Below are 19,688 nucleotides of genomic sequence, written 5' to 3' on the forward strand. Positions count from 1 at the left end.
ATGCCTGTAATCTCAGCTACTTGGGAGGCTGACAGGAAAATCGCTTGAACCTGGGAGGCGGGGGTTGCAGTGAGCCAAGATCATGCCACTATACTGCAGCCTGGGTGACAGGGCGAGACTGCATCTCAAAAAACAACAAATACAAAAATAAAAATAAATAAAAATATAAAAATAAAATATAGAAAATTTTTTTAAAGCATGCAAAAAAAAAAAAAACAAACCCACTGTGCAGACATAAATCATGCCTGGGCTAGTGTATAATTTCTAATTTAGAACATAAAATTCATAATTGAGAGGTAGTCTATGGAAATTCTAGACTAAATATGGAAAGGGTGAAGAAACAATAAGCATTTTATCATCTTACCATCTTAAGAAAGTTATTTTTCAAGAAAAAGATAAACTTTCTTATAACATCCTAATATGCTAAATTCTCATCTGATAACATGTTATTTCATATTACTCAGTTCAAAACCTTTTTAACCATAATGGCATATCACTTTATTATAATAAAAATCATTTTCAACTATATGCTTGGTCTTTCAGAAATCACAGTAAGAAATCAGGCCGGGCGCAGTGGCTCACGCCTGTAATCCCAGCACTTTGGGAGGCCAAGGCGGGCGGACCACGAGCTCAGAATATCGAGACCATCTGGCTAACACGGTGAAACCCCATCTCTACTAAAAAAAAAAAATACAAAAAATTACCCAGGTGTGGCAGCAGGCACCTGTAGTCCCAGCTGCTCAGGAGGCTGAGGCAGGAGAATGGCGTGAACCCGGGTGGCAGAGCTTGCAGTGAGCCGAGATCGCGCCACTGCGCTCCAGCCTGGGCGACAGAGCGAGACTCCATCTCAAAAAAAAATAAATAAATAACGGTAAGAAATCATACTAGATGGGCATGCTGGTTCAAGCCCGTAAAACCATCTACTCAGGAGGCTGAGGTGGTAGGATTGCTTGAGCCCATGAGTTTGAAGATGTGGTAAGCTACGATCATGCCACTGCACTCCAGCTTGGGCAACAAAGTGAGACCCCCATCTCTACAAAAAACAAACCAAAAAAAATTAGCCAAGTTTGGTAGCACTACTACTTGGGAGGCTGAGGTGGGAGGATCACCTCAGCCCAGGACTTCGAGGCTACAGCAAGTTATGATTGGCTGCAGCGAGCTATGATTGCACCACTGCACTCCAGCCCAGGGGACAGAGTGAGACCCTGTCTCTAACAAAAAAAAAAGTTACATCTGTAGAAAATAAGGTGATTTTAAATTATAAAGGGAAAATTCTACATGAAAACACTTTTTCGCTGGGCACGGTGGCTCATACCTATAATCCCAAGACTTTGGGAGGCTGAGGCAGGTGGATCACCTGAGGTCAGGAGTTCGAAACCAGCCTGACCAATACAGTGAAATCCCGTCTCTACTAAAATTACAAAAATTAGCCAGGTGTGGTGGCGTGCGCCTGTATTCCCAGCCACTCGGGAGGCTGAGGCAGGAGAATTGCTTGAACTGGGGAGGCAGAGGTTGCAGTGAGCCAAGATCGCTCCACTGCACTCCAGCCTGGGCAACAAAGCGAGACTCCATCTCAAAAAAAAAAAAAAGGAAAACAAAATAAAACACTTTTTCACCAACATCACCATTATATCTTATTCTCAAAAATTTAATAAGCCTTAAAATAGGCATGAATGCAAGACTGAAAGGCCCTAAATATGAATGCTCCCAAATGGAGTTTAACTTTCGTCAGCAGTCCCAATCTTTTCATGGTGACTCCATTTTGCAGGAAAGGAGAATGGCTTTGCTATTCATCAGTTTATTGCCATTCCTCCCCTAGGGAACTCATCACCCTGCTGGCCTCATTTCCATTTCAAAATATACCCAGCATGGGCAGGGGCAGAATGGCCACGGAGGGAGATAAAGTGTCTTAACATTTTTACTAATAAGCTTCACAATTTTGCCTCCATAACTTCTAGCACCACTGTACATAGTTAAACAAAACAAATATTGTGGCTAGAAAATGAAACACTAAACAAAATTTCTATTTTAATCTTACCTAAGCAGTAATTCTCTAAGTTTCGCAAAAAACTCCTTCCTTTGGAAATGCAGAAAAGTCAATTCTTGAGTTATCTTCAACAACTCTAATGGTTTATAGCTATCCAAATGTTTATGCAGAACTGAAGTAACTCTAAAAAGGATAGAGCATATATTATAACCAGTTCATTCATTTATTACATATTTACTGTGGTGCTTTCACGCCAGACACTCTGTTCTGTGCTGGAGAAACGGCAATGAATGAGATGAGATTTTCTATTCTTGAAGAAATGTCTCAAGATGGCTCTAGAAATGTAAACAACCAAAACAGAATGAAGTAAAAGCGATCAATTAAGTGTGAATGAAATAATATTCAATTATCAATAGTACAAGAAGAGAAAAGCATAGTTTTTCTTCCTCAATTAAACAAATCTCACACAGCATCAACTTCCACATCCTCCCCATAACAAAATCTTTACCAAGAGTTACCAATAATTAGCAAAACTAATTTAATTTTCCTCCTTAAATCCACTGGCCCTCAAATGAAGATGCTTAAAAGCAAAGGGAAATGCTAAGAGGCTATAAGTTGGAAAAAAATGGGACAAAGAAATATTAAAATAAAGGAACATATAATAGGTCATGAAAAATTAGGCATATACAATTAAGCATATGTAAAAATATAAGTATATATTTTTTCTTCTGAAATCTCAAGTTACCAAAAAGCCAACAAATGGCAGTATGACTTCAAGGTAACATTGTGGTGTGAGACAATTCAAGTTCATATAGACACTGACTGTGCTGCAGAAACTTTCCTTTTGAAAATTACGGCCTTGGTGGTAATTTTGGGAGAATTGCTCGATCCCAGGAGTTCGAGATCAGACTGGGCAAAATAGACCCTATCTCTACAAAAAATTTTAAAACTAAGAAAGAAAAGTAAGAAAACAAAAAGAAAAGAGAAAAATAAAAGGAGGGTCTTTATGCTCTCTATTTTACAAGGTTATGATGCTCTGCTTGAGTGTAATAGCACAAATAAAATTTAAAAAGCTATAAACAATTGTCATTTCTACTTTGAAAAACAAACCAGCACTTTGGGAGGCTGAGGCGGATGGATTCCTTGAGCCCAGGAGTTGGAGACCAGCCTGGGTAACATGGCAAAACACCATCTCTACAAAAAATACAAAAATTAGTGGGCATGGCGACACGTGCCTGTAGTCCCAGGTACTCAGGAGGCTGAGATGGGAGGATCAATTGAGCCTGGGAGGTGGAGGGTGCAATGAGTTGTGATGGCACCACTGCACTCTAGCCTCAGCAACAGAGCCATACCCTGTCTCCAAAAAAAAAAAAAACCCGCCAGGCACAGTGGCTCAACACTTTGGGATGCCGAAGTGAGCGGATCACTTGAGGTCAGGAGTTCAAGACCAGCCTGGAGGGCTGGGTGCAGTGGCTCACGCCTGTAATCCCAGCACTCTGGGAGGTCGAGGTGGGTGGATCACTTGAGGTCAGGAGCTCCAGACCAGCCTGGCCAACACAGTGAAACCCCGCTTCTACTAAAAATACAAAAATTAGCCAGGCGTGGTGGCAGACGCCTATAATCCAGGCTACTCAGGAGGCTGAGACAGGAGAATCGCTTGAACCCGTCTGGGGCAGAGGTTGCAGTGAGCCGAGATGGCACCACTGCACTCAAGCCTGGGCAACAGAGCAAGACTCTGTCTCAAAAAAAAATAAATAAATAAAAATAAAAAAAATTAGCTGGGGCACGGTGGTGGGCACCTGTAGTCCCAGCTACTCAGGAGGCTGAGGCAGGAGAATCGCTTGAACCAGGGAGGCAGAGGTTGCAGTAAGCAGAGATAGTGCCACTGCACTCCAGCCTGGGCAACAGAGTGAGACTGTCTCAGAAAAAAAAAAGAGAAGAAAAACAAAGTAGAACATAAACAGTGCCTTAAGCATTAATTCCTTATTTCTTCAAAACAACTGGTAGATTAAAGAAGAAAACCATTTTTCCTCAGAAAAAAATAGGTGCTTGTGAATGACAACAAACTTAACGTCATAAATTTCAGAAAAGATACCTTTTAATCAGACGTGCATTTCTGCTTTCCATATCTCCCATTGCTCCCAAGACTGCCAGGGCTTGCTCGCCAGTTAGGTCCTCTGGCATCAATAACATAGCTGATTTCAGTCTAGAAGCAAAAAAAAAAAAAAAAAAAAAAAAACTTTTTGGTTGAAAAACTGAAAATTAGCTTGCAATTTTTTTTAAAATAACAGTTCTTGGGTAACAAATAGGAAAAAAAATATAAACAAAAACTGAATCCAATATACAATTCTAGTGTTCTCCCCACATTACTCGAATATAAAATATTACTGAATAAAGAAAAATATATTGTCTTCTTCAATGAAATTCAGGCCTCAGTATAATCCAATCTTAAACTGTTTGAAAAATACAAGTAAAAGATCTTTTAAGATTTTCAAATAATACAAGGTTATAATGGTTATAAAATACTATGATTCAGTGAAATTATTCAATACTAGAGAGCTAAGAAATGAACAACTGATATTCTGACAATTTCCCAAATGTTTTAAAACTGAATAGGAACATCTAGGAGTCAATAAACCTGGATATTATCAGAAATCTCATACACTAAGCACTTGATGTAACAGTATAAACTGAAAATTAACAAAGCTGGTCCATTTTGACTATGATTAGTTGTCATTTGAACTATCCAAAGTAGTGCAGTAATGTTAAGTACCATGATACGTGTGTTTTTTAGAATCATTTAGAAAGCAAGCTCGAAACGTGACATCTGAGGATAGGATAAACTAATTGTCTATTCACACTGGATAACTCCATGCCATCCTTTCCACCAACCTTTTCAAAGGTTTCAAAACCAGTTTCTCCACAAACTTTTCCCAACCACTTCAGTCTATATTTTTCTCTCACTTCTGTCTGCTCACAGCACTATCCATACCACTAATTTTACTGTTTCTTCAAAAACTATGTTGTTACTGTATTTACATATTTCAATTATATCTATCCTCTCAATTGCAATATAAATTCCTTGAAGACAGACTCAGTTAAACCCAACTTTTTTACTGCTTTAGCACTGAGATTTTAACAGTACTTGGTGACAAAAAACGGTTCCAATAAAGTTTGTTCGTGTGTGTGTTTCTTCGTCTGTTTTGAGATGGAGTCTCACTCTGTTGCCCAGGCTGGAGTGCAGGGGTATGATCTCAGCTCACTACAACCTCCACCTCCTAGGTTCAAGCGATTCTCCTGCCTCAGCCTCCCAAGCAGCTGAGATTACAGGTGCCCACCGCCACGCCCGGCTAATTTTTTGTATTTTTACTAGAAACGGGGTTTCACCATGTTGGCCAGGCTGGTCTCGAACTCCTGACCTCAAGTGATCCAACTGCCTTAGCCTCCCAAGGTGCTGGAATAGCAGGCATGAGCCACCACACCTGGCCCTTTTTTTTTTGTATTTTTAGTAGAGTTGGGGTTTCACCATGTTGGCCAGGCTGGTCTCAAACTCCTGACCTCAAGTGATCTGCCAGCATTGGCCTCCCAAAGTGCTGGGATTACAGGTGTGAACCACCGTGCTGGGCCCCAATAGTTTTTTTAATAATCACCTTGTCTCCATCTTGATATAGTCTTAAGATGTGCTCTTAAATTTTTTCATATAATTCAAAGTACTTTTTTTTTTTTTTTTTGAGTCAGAGTTTCGCTCTTGTTGCCCAGGCTGGAGTGTAATGGCGCGATCTTGGCTTACTGCAACCTGCGCCTCCCGGGTTCAAGCGATTCTCCTGCCTCAGCCTCCCAAGTAGCTGGGACTACAGGCACTGCCATCATGCCCAACTTATCTTGTATTTTTAGTAGAGACGGGGTTCCTCCATGTTGGTCTGGGTGGTCTTGAACTCCCGACCTCAGGTGTTCCACCTGCCTTGGCCTCCCAAAGTGCTGGGATTACAGGCATGATCCACCGCGCCCAGCCACAAAGTACTCTTAAAAAATAAAACTTTCTCTGTAAAGTTTTCCCTAACAGAGTAATGATACAGATTCCTCTATTGTGCAAGTCTTGGAACTCCTGCTTAAGTGAATCTACTAATCATACTTATGTGTTAGGACTATTATATAAAATTCTTATTTTTTTTATTTTTTCTTTTGAGACAAGGTTTCATTCTGTGCCCAGGCTGGAATTCAATGGTGCGATGTCAGTTCACTGCAGGCTCAACCTCCTTGGGCTCAGGTGATCCTCATGAGTAGCTGGGACTCTAGGTGGGCACCACCACATCCGGCTAATTTTGTATTTTTTGTACAGACAAAGTTTCACCATCTTGCCTAGGCTGGTCTCAAATTCCTGGGATCCAGGGATCCACCTGCCTCAGCCTCCCAAAGTGATAGGATTAAAGGCGTGCAATGCCGTGCCCAGCTTGTAATTCTAAATATTTCATACAATTATGCTGGGTGGGGGAAGTTTATGTCTAGTATAAATCCAGTCACTGGCCTAGGAAGAGAGACTCTTATCTATTAACCATATTTGTATGTTAATTTAAGATTTGCTCATCATTATATTTCAAATATTACTATCTACATCAATATCTAGCAAAACTGGAAATTCTGATGCGATTAAAGGCGAGCAACACCGTGCCCAGCTTGTAATTCTAAATATTTCATACAATTATGCTGGGTGGGGGAAGTTTATGTCTAGTATAAATCCAGTCACATGACCTAGGAAGAGAGAATCTTAACTATTAACCATACTTGTAAGTTAATTTTTGTTCATCATTATATTTCAAATATTACTACCTACATCAATATCTAGCAAAACTGGAAATTCCTAAATGAGAGGCACCACATAATATTTGCTCAAACCTGACATGGGAACATATGCCGAGTGCATAATAAACGCTTTGATGATTATTGTGATGAAGACAGCAAAGCATAAAATGGCCCTCTGCTATGACTACTATAATTCTAAATATTCCACAGACTTACACTGGGTGGGGCAGTCTTATGTGTGTAAATCCAGTCACGTAGCACAGAAAGGGAGAATAAAAACACATGGCGTTTCCCCTCATTTTTTTTCTTGTTGGCCCAGTATCAGAGGTTTACCTTTCAGAACACAGCAACAGACTAAGAGTTTGAGATGTAAATTAGAATAATCAGAAAAAGAATCAAGGAGCAGAGCATAAGAGATTATTTTCCCTTCCACAACCTAATGGGGTGATATTTGTACCTTCCAGAGCTGCAAGGAGACCTAAGCTTGAAGGCTCCACGTATTCACAACAAAAAAAGTAATGCATTTTAAACTGAACTTACTGTTTCTTTTCTTCAGGTCCTGCAATGGGTCCCAATGCTACAAACAATTTTACAAAGCTAGCAGGATGATTACACAGAGGAATCATTTCAGTTAGCTTCTTTTTAGCCATTATAATAAATTCAAAACTATTAAATTGTAGAAATTTGTATACACTAAGTATTTTACTGATGGAATCCAAATCAAGGTGGTCCACATTACTTAAAAATACGTTATTACATCTTTCTAATAGTGGTTGATAACGATATCTAACATTTCGAAGAAACTTTGCTATGCTTTTTGCAACGTTGACCTCAGAAGAATCTATGGTGTCAAAAAGAAGTTCTGTTTTGTTCACCAGTTGTTGTTGAAAATGTCGTGATATTAAAGAAGATATGTTGACCATCAAAACAGACAAGGAACTGAAAAAGAAAAAAGATGCAAAGATTTTTACATCAATTAAGAATGATCAATTCTTTTTTTATTTTTATTTATTTATTTATTCATTTTTGTAGAAACAGGGTCTTGCTATATTGCCAGGGCTGGTCTCAAACTCCTGGGCTTAAGCAATCCTCCCACCTCAGCCTTCCAAAGTGCTGGGATTACAGGTATGAGCCACTGCACCCAGCCACATAAGTGTATTTTTTTTAAAAAAAGGCAGGGGCCTGGGCATGGTGGCTCATGCCTGTAATCCCAGAACTTTGGGAGGCCGAGTTGGGCAGATCACTTGTGGTCAGGAGTTCGAGACCAGCCTGGCAACACGGTGAAACCCCATCTCCACTAAAAATATAAAAATTAGCTGGACGTGGTGGTGAGCGCCTGTAATCCCAGCTACTTGGGAGGCTGAGGCAGGAAAATCGCTTGAACCCAGGAGGCAGAGGTTGCGTCATTGCACTCCAGACAGGGAAACAGAGGGAGACTCCATCTCAAAAGAAAAAAAAAAAAAAAGGCAGGAAAGTAGGGTGGAGTGGGGCAAGAAAAGCAGGAAACTACTATAATTTAATTTTACCAAAGTGCTAATCACTTTGTAAATATGAGAGAAAAAGTCGTATCTGAAACACCAAAGACAATCATAGTACTGGATTATGAAGGTTAGCATTGACAGTAAGTAATCTTATGTTAAAAACAAAACAAACCCTCAAACCACTGGTATGAAAACCAGAGAAACTCCTCAAATGTTACTTTCAAATTAATAGTTCCTTGACATTCAGCAAATGTAATTATTAACTCTCCTTTATGAAACTGAAAAGAAAGTATTCCCAGATGGAAAGAATAAAAAAGACATCATTGTATGTAAAATTTGTGAATTTGTTTATTAATTTATTATAAATTAATTACTTGTTAATTTATTATAAATTACTTGTTACTTTATTATAAATTACTTTATTATAAATTACTTGTTACTTTATTATAAATTACTTGTTACTTTATTATAAATTATTTGTTAATTTATTATAAATTATTTGTTAATTTATTATAAATTAATTATTTGTTAATTTATTATAAATTAATTATTTGTTAATTTATTATAAATTAATTATTTATTCCTTGTTGCTGGGTTTTTTTTGGATTTTGTTGTTGTTGTTGTTTTGAGTTTTGTTGCTGGTTTTTTTTGTTTTTGTTTTTTTTGTTGTTGTTGTTTTGAGACAGAGTCTTGCTCTGTTGCCCAGGCTGGAGTGCAGTGGCACAACCTCAGCTCACTGCAATCTCCACCTCCCAGGTTCAAGTAATTCTTGTGCCTCAGCCTCCTGAGTAGCTGAGATTACAGGCGCCCGCCACCATGCCCAGCTAATTTTTGTATTTTTTGTAGAGATGGGGTTTTCGCCATGTTGGCCAGGCTGGTCTCGAACTCCTGACAGCAAGTGATCCATCCACTTCAGCCTCCCAAAGTGCTGGGATTACAGGTGTGAGCCACCATGCCTGGCCAGTGAATTCATACTTAATTTAAATACTTCTTGGGTTTACTTCATGATATAATAATAATATCTACTATCCATTACTGGGAAACTTCTATGTTCTAGATACTTATTCAGAGACCATTTTCAGTGGGTTTCTGACTGCCTTTGTTCAGATCTTTTCAAGGATGTTTGCATAGCAAACAGCCTAGGAGAATAGAGATAATGTCTCCTGTTGGAGCAGAGTAGGCATGCTTTATTATAAAAGATCCAGGTTTCCTAAGCTCAGAGCTCCTTTCCTGGAACACAACTCATTATGGGAACGAGAGCTCAGGGAATCAACACAAGAAAATGCTGGTACTCTGCTACTGCTATTGCTATAAAAAACAAAGTCCTCTGTCTCTGACCTCGGAGTCTCAGGCCTTCCTACGGCACATAGGAAAATGTGGCAGACAAACTTAGCTTGCAAATAGGTAAAATCTCAGATCCTCCACAGACCTCAACAATACTGTATTACACTTTATGTACCTTATGTCTAATGCCCACAGCAACATTGCAAAGTAGCTATTACTATCCCTCTTTTGCAGATGAGGATAACGAACTTCCAAGAGCTTAAGTAAATTACCCTTAAGTCACATAAACTAAGAGTAGCAAATCTGACTGCATCCACATCCAAAGCCCAGGATCTTTCCACCACAACACAAGATTCCCTAAATAAATTTACCTTAAGTCCTGTGTGGTTTCCAAGTTCCTATGAACAATATCAGCTATTTTTCCCATTAATGGACTAAAATACAAACGCTGATCTGCTAGGCAAGAGGAAAATTCTGAGAGCAGTTTAATATCAAACCTATTAAAGAAAATATACAAAGGAGAACATTAGTATTTACTTTCACTTAAAACACATAATACATAGTTATAAAATTAAAAGCAATCAAAATAGTAAATTACATAAAATTATTTTTTCTAAAATGTTGATTATTATTATAAAAGTAACAAATGGCAACAGTTAAAAAGTCAGATACTGTAGAAAGGTTTTGAAAGGGGGAAAATCACTAAAAATTATTTGAATGATTTACTTAATTTTTTTAGATGACAGAACAATTTTGACTCAAGGTTGCATATTAACAAATATAATGGCTGCTACTACAACAGTGCTATGAAGAACTCCAGAATTTTTTTAATAGGAGAAATGATCCAATTTCTTCCACAAGAAAATGGCAAGACAAAAGAAAGGAAAAAGGAACTGTTATAGATTTTATGACTTTGAATTCACTAAAAAACAAGCATAAGAAAGTTCACAGCAACACATATGTAACAGCAACACATATGTAACAACAAAACCCTGCAAAAAACCTGAATGTCCATCAAGAGTACAATGGATAAACTGCACATATACAATAGAATAAAATTATGGAATCATGCAACATAATGGATAAATCCTTAAAACATACTGAGCAAACTAAACTATAAGGGTACATACTACAGGATTCCATTTCTATAGAAACAATTTATGGTGTTAGAGGTCAAGATCCTTTTTGGGTGAGAGGACTAGAAGAGAACATGAAAAGAACTAATGATGTTGTTTCCTGATCTTGGTGCTGTTACATAAAAGTGATCAGTATATTAAAATTCATCATGCTGTATGCTTATGACTAGTATAATTTTTATACATTATTTTTCTGTAAAGTTTACTTAAAAAGAAACAAAAAAATTTAAGAGACACAGTAATTGTGAACCTTACTCAGAAACTGATTTAAACAAACTGCCTACAAAAAGACCTTTATGAGACAATCAAGAAAATTTGAACACAGACAAGGTACTAGGTAATACCGAAAATTTAAATTTAACTTTATCAATTTTATTATGTTTTTAAGACACAGTGTCTCACTATGTTGCCCAGGCTGGACTTGAACATCTAGGCTCAAGTGATCCTCCAACCTCAGCGTTTTTATTAAAATTAAAAAAAATTTTTTTATGGGTACATAGTAGGTACATATATTTATGGGGTACATGAGATATTTTGATACAAGCATGCAACGAAAAATAAACACATCATGAAAAATGGAGTATCCATTCCCTCAGGCATTTATCCTTTGAGTTACAAACAATCCAATTACATTCTAAGTTACTTTAAAATGTACAATTAAGTTATTATTGACTATAGTCACTCTGTTGTGCTGTCAAACAGTAGGTCTTATTCATTCTATTTTTTTTTTTACCCATTAACTATCCCCACCTCCCCCACAATCGCCTGTTACCCTTCCCAGCCTCTGGTAACCATCGTTCTGCTCTCTACATCCATTAGTTCAACTGTTTTGATTTTTAGCTCCCACAAATGAGTGAGAGCATGCGACGTTTATCTTTCTGTGCCTGGCTTATTTCACTTAACATAATAATCTCCAGTTCCACCCATGTTGCAAATGACAGGATATCATTTTTTTTATGGTTGAATATTACCCCATTGTGTATATATACCACATTTTTCTTTTTTTTTTTTGAGACGGAATTTCACTCTTGTTGCCCCAGGCTGGAGTGCAATGGCGCGATCTCGGTTCACTGCAACCTCCGCCTCCCAGGTTCAAACAATTCTCCTGCCTCAGCCTCCCGAGTAGCTGGGATTACAGGCACGCACCACCACGCCCAGCTAATTTTGTATTTTTAGTAGAGACAGGGTTTCTCCATGTTGAGGCTGGTCTCGAACTCCTGACCTCAGGTAATCCGCCCGCCTTGGCCTCCGAAAGTGTTGGGATTACAGGTGTGAGCCACCGCACCCGGCCTTATTTTATTTTTTATTTTTTTGTCTTTTTTTTTTTGAGAGAGAGTCTCACTCTGTCACCCAGGCTGGAGTGCAGTGGCGCGATCTCGGCTCACTGTGAGCTCCGCCTCCCGAGTTCACGCCATTCTCCTGCCTCAGCCTCCCGAGTAGCTGGGACTATAGGCGCTCGCCACCACACCCAGCTAATTTTTTGTATTTTTAGTAGTAGAGACGGGGTTTCACCTTGTTAGCCAGGATGGTCTCGATCTCCCGACCTCGTGATCCACCCGCCTTGGCCTCCCAAAGTGCTGGGATTACAGGCGTGAGCCACTGCGCCCAGCTACCACATTTTCTTTATCCATTCATCTGTTGATGGACACTTACGTTGCTTTCAAATCTTAGCTATTGTATACAGTGCTGCAATAAACGTAAGAGTACAGCTATCTCTGCAATATACTGATTTCCTGTCTTTTGGGTATATACCCAGGCAGTGGGATTACTGGATCACATGCTAGCTCAATTTTTAGTTTTTGGGGGAACCTCCAAACTGTTCTCCATAGAGCTTATACTAATTTACATTCCCAAAAACAGTGTGCAGGGTTCCCTTTTCTCCACATCCTTGCCAGCATTTGTTATGGCATGTCTTTTGGATATAAGCCATTTTAACTGTGGTGAGATGATGTCTCATTGTAGTTTTGATTTGCATTTTTCTGATGCTGAGCACCTTTTCATATGCCTGTTTGCCATTTGCATGTCATCTTTTGAGAAATCTCTACTCAAATCTTTTGCCCATTTTTTGATCGGATTATTAGACTTTTTCCTAATTAGAGTTGTTTGAGCTCCTTATATATTCTGGTTATTAATCCCTTGTCAGATGGGTAGTTTGCCAATATTTTCTACCCTTCTGTGTACTCTCGCTTCACTTTGTTGATTGTATCCTTTGCTGTGCCACCTCAGCCTTCTGAGTAGCTGAAACTACAAGCATGTGCCACCATGCCCAGCTGGTTCTATATTTTTAAAAAGTCCTTAGAGAAACATACTGAGGTATTTAAAGATGAAATGATATCATTATTTAAAATATACTGAAGTATACTGAGAGTGGGAGGGGATATAGATAAAACAAGACTGGCTATATGTTGACAATTGTTGAATCCGGAGGATGGGTACATGGGAATTCGTTGTACTACTCTTTCTCCTTTTGTAAATGTTAAAAATCTTCTATAATAAAAAGTTTTTAAAAAAAAAACTTGGATTTCTTGGGAGGCCAAGGTGGGAGGATTCCTTGAGCCCAGGAGTTCAAGACCAACCTGGCAACATCTCTCCTAAAAACATAAAAATAAGCTGGGCGTGGTGGCATGCACCTGTGGTCCCAGAAACTTGGGAGGCTGAGATAGGAGGATGGCTTGAGCCTGGAAGTCTGAGGCTGCAGTGAGCCCTGGTTGTACCACTGTACTCCACCCTGGGTAACAGAGCCAGACCCTATCTCAAAAGAAAAAAATATATATGGATTTCAAATACATGCTAATTATCCTTGCCATGATTCATCATATAGTACTAATCCAGAATAATCTACCCCATTTAAATCATTACAAATTATATTTATAAAACAGGCTGGGCGCAGTGGCTCACGCCTGTAATCCCAGCACTTTGGGAGGCCGAGGTGGGCAGATCACAAGGTCAGGAGTTTGAGACCAGCCTGGCCAACATAGTGAAACCCTGTCTCTACTAAAAATACAAAAATCAGCTAGGTGTGGTAGCAGGTGCCAGTAGTCCCAGCTACTTGGGAGGTTGAGGCAGGAGAATCGCTTGAACCCAGGAGGCGGAGCTTGCAGTGAGCCGAGATCACACCACTACGCTGTCGCCTGGGCAACAGAGTGAGACTCTGTCTCAAAAAAAAAAAAAAAATTATATGTATAAAACATAAGTTCATAGATATTTTAGCAAGATCATTGTACTTCTGAGTTATTTTGAAATAAAGAAAAATTTAAAAGAAATGCTTGATTCACTATAAAATACAATCATACATGTAATTTAATTAATACAGTAATTGTAAAACACAAAAGACCACCTATTTTACAAGTGATTTGTTCAAGCTGCATAATACACATAATGTATCCTTGCTTTGAAGAGAAATAAAATGTTGTGACCTATTATCAACAAATCTAACCCCAAAGATCCAGTAAATAGATAATTTGTATTGTTAGCAAAAGGAATAAGATTACTCTGCTTACCCTCAATAAGTTATAGGTAGAGAGTATAAAAGAAGACAGATGGGTTTAGCTAATAAGATTAACTTAAAATCACAACTTAGTAGATTAATACAGAATTTCTAAATCTGGAGAACTGTTCTGTCCCTTAATTTAATCCAGCCCATGTAATAAAGGCCTATAGAGTTTACCAATATATAAGTATTTATTATAGTTTAAGCTTTAAGAGGCAATATGTTAAAAATATTTTAAAAATCAGAATGGTCGCTCCTCTCTGTCTACAAATAAATAGCCTGTTGTTTCTTCTTCATCTTAGTCAAGCCTTTCCTGTCTGGTTTCTATTTGATTTAGAGGGAGAGTTGCTCTGTAGTTTTTAATATCCTCCTATCTCTTCCTCACCCTGATTTTTTTCTTTCCTCCCTAACATTTGCCTTATTCCACTAACAATAGACTACAATCATCCAGAATTCCTAGATTAAAAAATTCAAAGTTTTCAGAAATAGATGAAGATTTCTCAAAATAAGTCTGCTATTATCTCAGCCCTTTTATAAATAAAGAGCTTCTGATATATAATAAGAGAATAAATTTCTCTGTACTCACAAGATTTCCCATTTTTCTGAATGATTATCAAGTATGGCAACATGCTAAAAATAGAGCTGTGTACAATATAGGAAATATATCTGAATTAATACTGTCCACAGCAGTGGACCTGAAACTCACTTTCTTTAAAAAGCTTCTGAGTCACCTATAAGCTCTGGTCATTGTCTCTCCATAAAAATGGAGTAACAGACAAGTAGCTACAGATGCTCCTAAACGGTGTTAATTGGCCTTCCTCTCTACTAAACTAGGGTCTCTTTTTTTTCTCCTTTCCTGGCTCCTGCACTTCTAGGTTTTTATTGATAGCCAATTAATCAAGAATCTTTCCTTTCTGAAGTATTCTTCTAGAAAAGAAGATTTAAAAAGGCTAGTTCATGAATAGCTGTGACTCTATCTTATTTATATTTCAACTAATTACATATGTGGAAAAGTATACTATTCCCCACTCTTAAAGAGGAAAAATATGAAATACTTTCTTTTCTCTCTTAAAGAATACACAGCCAGGCATGGTGGCTCATGCATATAACCCCAGCACTTTGTGAGGCCAAGGAGGAAGGATTGCTTGAGCCCAAGAGTTCAAAACCAGCCTGGGCAACATGCCAAGACCCTGTCCCTTAAAAAAAAAAAAAAAAAAAAAGGAGACAGAGAGAAAAAGAGAGAAAAAAAAAGAAAGAAAAGAAAAGAAAAAAGAGAAGACATGGCTGGAAGCGGTGGCTCACGCCTATAATCCCAGTACTTTGGGAGGCTGAGGCAGCTGCATCACAATGTCAGGAGTTCAAGACCAGCCTGGCCAAGATGGTGAAACCCCATCTCTACTAAAAATACAAACAATTAGCCCGGCGTGGTGGTGGGTGCCTATAATCCCAGCTACTTAGGAGGCTGAGGCAGAGAATTGCTTGAACTCAGGAGGCAGAGGTTGCAGTGAGCCGAGACCACGCCACTGCACTCCAGCCTGGGCGACAGAGTGAGACTCCATCTCAAAAAAAAAAAAAAAAAACACATTACACAATCAAAAACTTTAAAACTAAACTGAGTTTAAATACATTTTTTTCAGTGTAGCTTGACAGGCATCAGTTCCCTGTTCTTTTCCTTCAAGATTTCACTCTGTTAGCCCTGAAAAGAATAACCCTGACCTTCACAATGAACCCAGGGTACTTGCCTTTCTAGTCTTCTCCATGCTTCTGTAACTAGTGCTTCAACTAGCGGGTCGTGGGCCTCACCAGCAAACCTTAATAAAAAAGAAAGAATCCTCCATACATAATCATTTTAAAATCATTAAAAACATATGCAATATGAATTATAATGCAAAAGTGAAACTCAAGTTATTTTCCTCTTATATAGGCAGTCCTTATTTCTGGTCCACTCTTATTTCAGTATTCTGATTTTTTGGTACAGCCTAATAAACATTTATACTTTATCCCATGCCCTCTCACCCTTTTATCTGCTTATTTCAATACCCATGCTACTGACCAATGATAATGTTCAACAATATATTTATGTTAAAAGTACATATAATATGTCTTTGTTCTGATTTAAATACTTTTGGTCAGGCATGGTGGCTCACACCTGTAATGCCAGCACTTCAGGAGGCTGAGGCGGGCGGATCACTTAAGGTCAGGAGTTCGAGACCAGCCTGGGCAATATGGTGAAACCCCGTCTCTACTAAAAATACAAAAATTAGCCGGGCGTGGTGGCATGTGCCTTTAATCCCAGCTACTCAGGAGGCTAAGGCAGGAGAATTGCTTGAACCCTGGAGGTAGAGGTTGCAGAGAGCCGAGACTGCACCACTGCACTCCAGCCTCGGTGACAGAGTGAGACTCCACCTCATAAATAAATAAATAAAATATTTTTATAAGAAAATGTTTGTAAAAAAATTAAAAAGCTAATAGTCACCAATCACCTTATTCATAAAACTTTAAGCATCCCCTTCAAGTACCTCAGAGAAAACTTTGTAACCTGAGAAAGACCACCAAAAAACATGGAATCATCCTCTTTTAGTTTAACATCAATCCCCAATATAAGCCCTAAGCCCCTTTCCTATAAATGCTAATTCTCTTACAAAAACAACTTACATGTCTCTAACTTACATAATGCTGATATTTACAGCCATTTAAATAACCCTTGAAGGTTGGGTCATCATGTGAGAAAACTGCTCTTTTTCATCAATGAGACTAATAAACAGATTAGGTGTAACTTTTTTGTGTTTTTCCCCCTTGTACAACTGCTGAAGCCTTCATTCAGGGAACCCAGTTCTTTTGAAGGCTGGATTTCCTTGCAAACAACATATTTTTTATTTTTTTCCTTTTTTCTTTGCTCTCTTCGTTTTTTCTTCACAAATTCCAAAACTGGAATGTAATATTTCTTAACATTTATCTCTGAGTTTTTCCATTGACAACAAGGAAGCCCTTTTTTATGTAACACCTATCAACCATCCACATAATTTGTACAACATTGTTATCAAATATAAATGAATCTACAAAATCATTTTATTTCTTTTTCCTTTTAAGGGCTATTATTGAGAAACAACCTATTGTACCAATACCCCCTAGAAAACATATCTGCCATCCATTAAATTACAATAACGAGATTGCAAACAAGTTATCACAGACACAATTTACTAATTGCTGATTGTTATTAGGCATTACTTTTTTTTTTTTTTTTTTGGAGACAGCGTCTCGCTCTGTTGCCCAGAATGGAGTAGAGTGGCATGATCTCGGCTCACTGCAACCTCTACCACGTGGATTCAAGAGATTCTCCTGCCTCAGCCTCCGGAGTAGCTGGGATTACAGATGCCTGCCATCATGCCCAGCTAATTTTTGTATTTTTAGTAGAGGCAGGGTTTCACTATGTTGGCCAGGCTGGTCTTGAACTCCTGACCTCAGGTGATCCACCCACCTCAGCCTCCCAAAGTGCTGGGATTACAAGCGTGAGTCACCACACCTGACTGGCATTAATCTTAAATCTAACTGCTTACCTACTATAGCCTCACCTGCAGCCAACCACATTTTCACAAAATTCCACAATAATCCAATTTCAAATGCCCACAGTTAACAATAGTAGTACAGTTGTTAAAGGAGAATTGCTTGAACCTGGGAGGCAGAGGTTGCAGTGAGCCAAGACTGTGCCACTGCACTCCAGCCTGGTGACAGAGCAAGACTCCGTCTCAAAACAAAACAAACAAAACAAAAAAATTAGATTATCAGGAAAACTAATGTCGAAAAAAATTATTTTTCATTTCGAAGAGATTTTTAGACCTGGCGCGGTGGCTCACGCCTGTAATCCCAGCACTTTGGGAGGCCGAGGCGTGTGGATCACAAGGTCAGGAGATCGAGACCATCCTGGCTAACATGGTGAAACCCCGTCTCTACTAAAAATACAAAAAAATTAGCTGGGCGTGGTGGCAGCCACCTGTAGTCCCAGCGACTCGGAAGGCTGAGGCAGGAGAATGGCTGAACCTGGGAGGCAGAGCTTGCAGTGAGCCGAGATCATGCCACTGCACTCCAGCCTGGGCCACAGAGACTCCTCCAAAAAAAAAAAATAAAATAAAAATAAAGAGATTTTTAGAAAATTAAAACGTAAACTATATAATAATTCCATAAAATATAAAAGTAAATTACTTACTGTTGTGTGACATATAACACATTCACCAGGGTATCGTCATTCATTAATTTGAATTTATTTGTAGCTAAATTATGAAGAGTAAGAAATTGAGGATGGTCTCTGACATACTCAACATTTTTTAACAGGCTGGTCTTCTGCTTTTGAAGCTTCCAAAGCATATCAAATGCACATCCCACTTGCTTTTCTGAAAGTATGGCTTTGTTTCTTTCAATAAAATCAAATATTTGCTCCTCATCTGTACACTTATTCATCTGAATAATTAGTGGTTCACAACTGATGGGTCGAAATTGAAACACTCTCCAGGAGAATGGACAAATAGCTCTTAGACGAAGCATATTTGTAACCAATGAGTCTAGGAAAACAGGTGTTTTTTTCATTTATATCACAAGTTTTCTTAGGTAAACAAAACCATCTGCAGCTAGTCGTCAGGTGCAATAAGCAGAGATACAAATAACAGTTTTTCCTTCATGTATTTTGCTTCCAGTACAACCACTGTAAACCCATTCCAGTGTACAGCTTCTACAAAAGAATTGGTTTAACATGGTTATGCTTACATCATTAATATCAAAATGAGTCCAAAATTCAAATTAAAGTAATACATTTTTTCTGCATTAACTAAAGACTTTTTCTTAGTCTAAACCAGATAGCAGAATTTGATCCAAAAATAAATGTCCAGAAAAAGGGGCTTCTTTCTGCACCCCATTTTAAAAGTGTTTTAAATCTGACATTTACATAAAGTTTTCAAATTTACCATAAAAGGAAAAAAAAAGCCCACAAACTCAGAGCTGTCTTTTCGAAAAAGAGGAAAATTGTTTAAAATAAATAATCACCTTCAAAGTTTCTAAAAAGCGTAGGCATTAATTCAGAGCCATATATATTTATATATACATATATATGTACTTTTTTTTTTTAATTTTTCAGAAGTATGGTCTCTGGTTTATTTGCTTTCAGGATAATTTCTTGCCCCTTTTTCTTGTGCCCTTAAAGAGCTCAAATAATTCCTTTCTTTAGAAAATAAATAAATAAAAGAAGTCATATAATTTAATTATTACCGGCCTTGGATAGGTTTTAACCAATAAACGACACAATTAAAGCACCAATCAAGAAATACTAAGAAATTAAGTAATGTTTCAAGTCATGCTGAAACAATAAAAGAACTAAAGATAATTATGAAAAAAGAATAATTTGTTTTAAAAATATGCTATAAATGTTTACATCTATAATTGAGAAGTAATGGTTAGAAAAGCGGGGACTAAAGTCATATAATCTAATACTTCTGCAACATGTTACCATTTACAAAGAACGT

The 19,688-nt window shown here is 38.1% G+C and overlaps 1 protein-coding gene across 7 annotated transcripts in view; it reads right to left on the minus strand.

Moving 5' to 3' along the window:
- FASTKD1 (FAST kinase domains 1) overlaps positions 1–19,688 on the minus strand; it is a 53,106-nt gene that overhangs the window by 23,298 nt on the left and 10,120 nt on the right. For all 7 annotated transcript variants that reach the window (XM_063648268.1, XM_063648267.1, XM_063648266.1 and 4 more), the window contains 6 exons: positions 18,383–18,901; positions 15,921–15,989; positions 9,924–10,049; positions 7,328–7,726; positions 4,083–4,193; positions 2,039–2,170 (listed from right to left, as the gene is read on the minus strand). In XM_063648268.1, coding sequence (XP_063504338.1) covers positions 2,039–2,170; positions 4,083–4,193; positions 7,328–7,726; positions 9,924–10,049; positions 15,921–15,989; positions 18,383–18,759 — 1,214 coding nt within the window. In that variant the 5' untranslated portion in view covers positions 18,760–18,901. The remainder of the gene's footprint in view (positions 1–2,038; positions 2,171–4,082; positions 4,194–7,327; positions 7,727–9,923; positions 10,050–15,920; positions 15,990–18,382; positions 18,902–19,688) is intronic.

The sequence above is a fragment of the Pongo pygmaeus genome, chromosome 11 (assembly GCF_028885625.2).
Source record: "Pongo pygmaeus isolate AG05252 chromosome 11, NHGRI_mPonPyg2-v2.0_pri, whole genome shotgun sequence".
Classification (NCBI taxonomy): domain Eukaryota; kingdom Metazoa; phylum Chordata; class Mammalia; order Primates; family Hominidae; genus Pongo; species Pongo pygmaeus.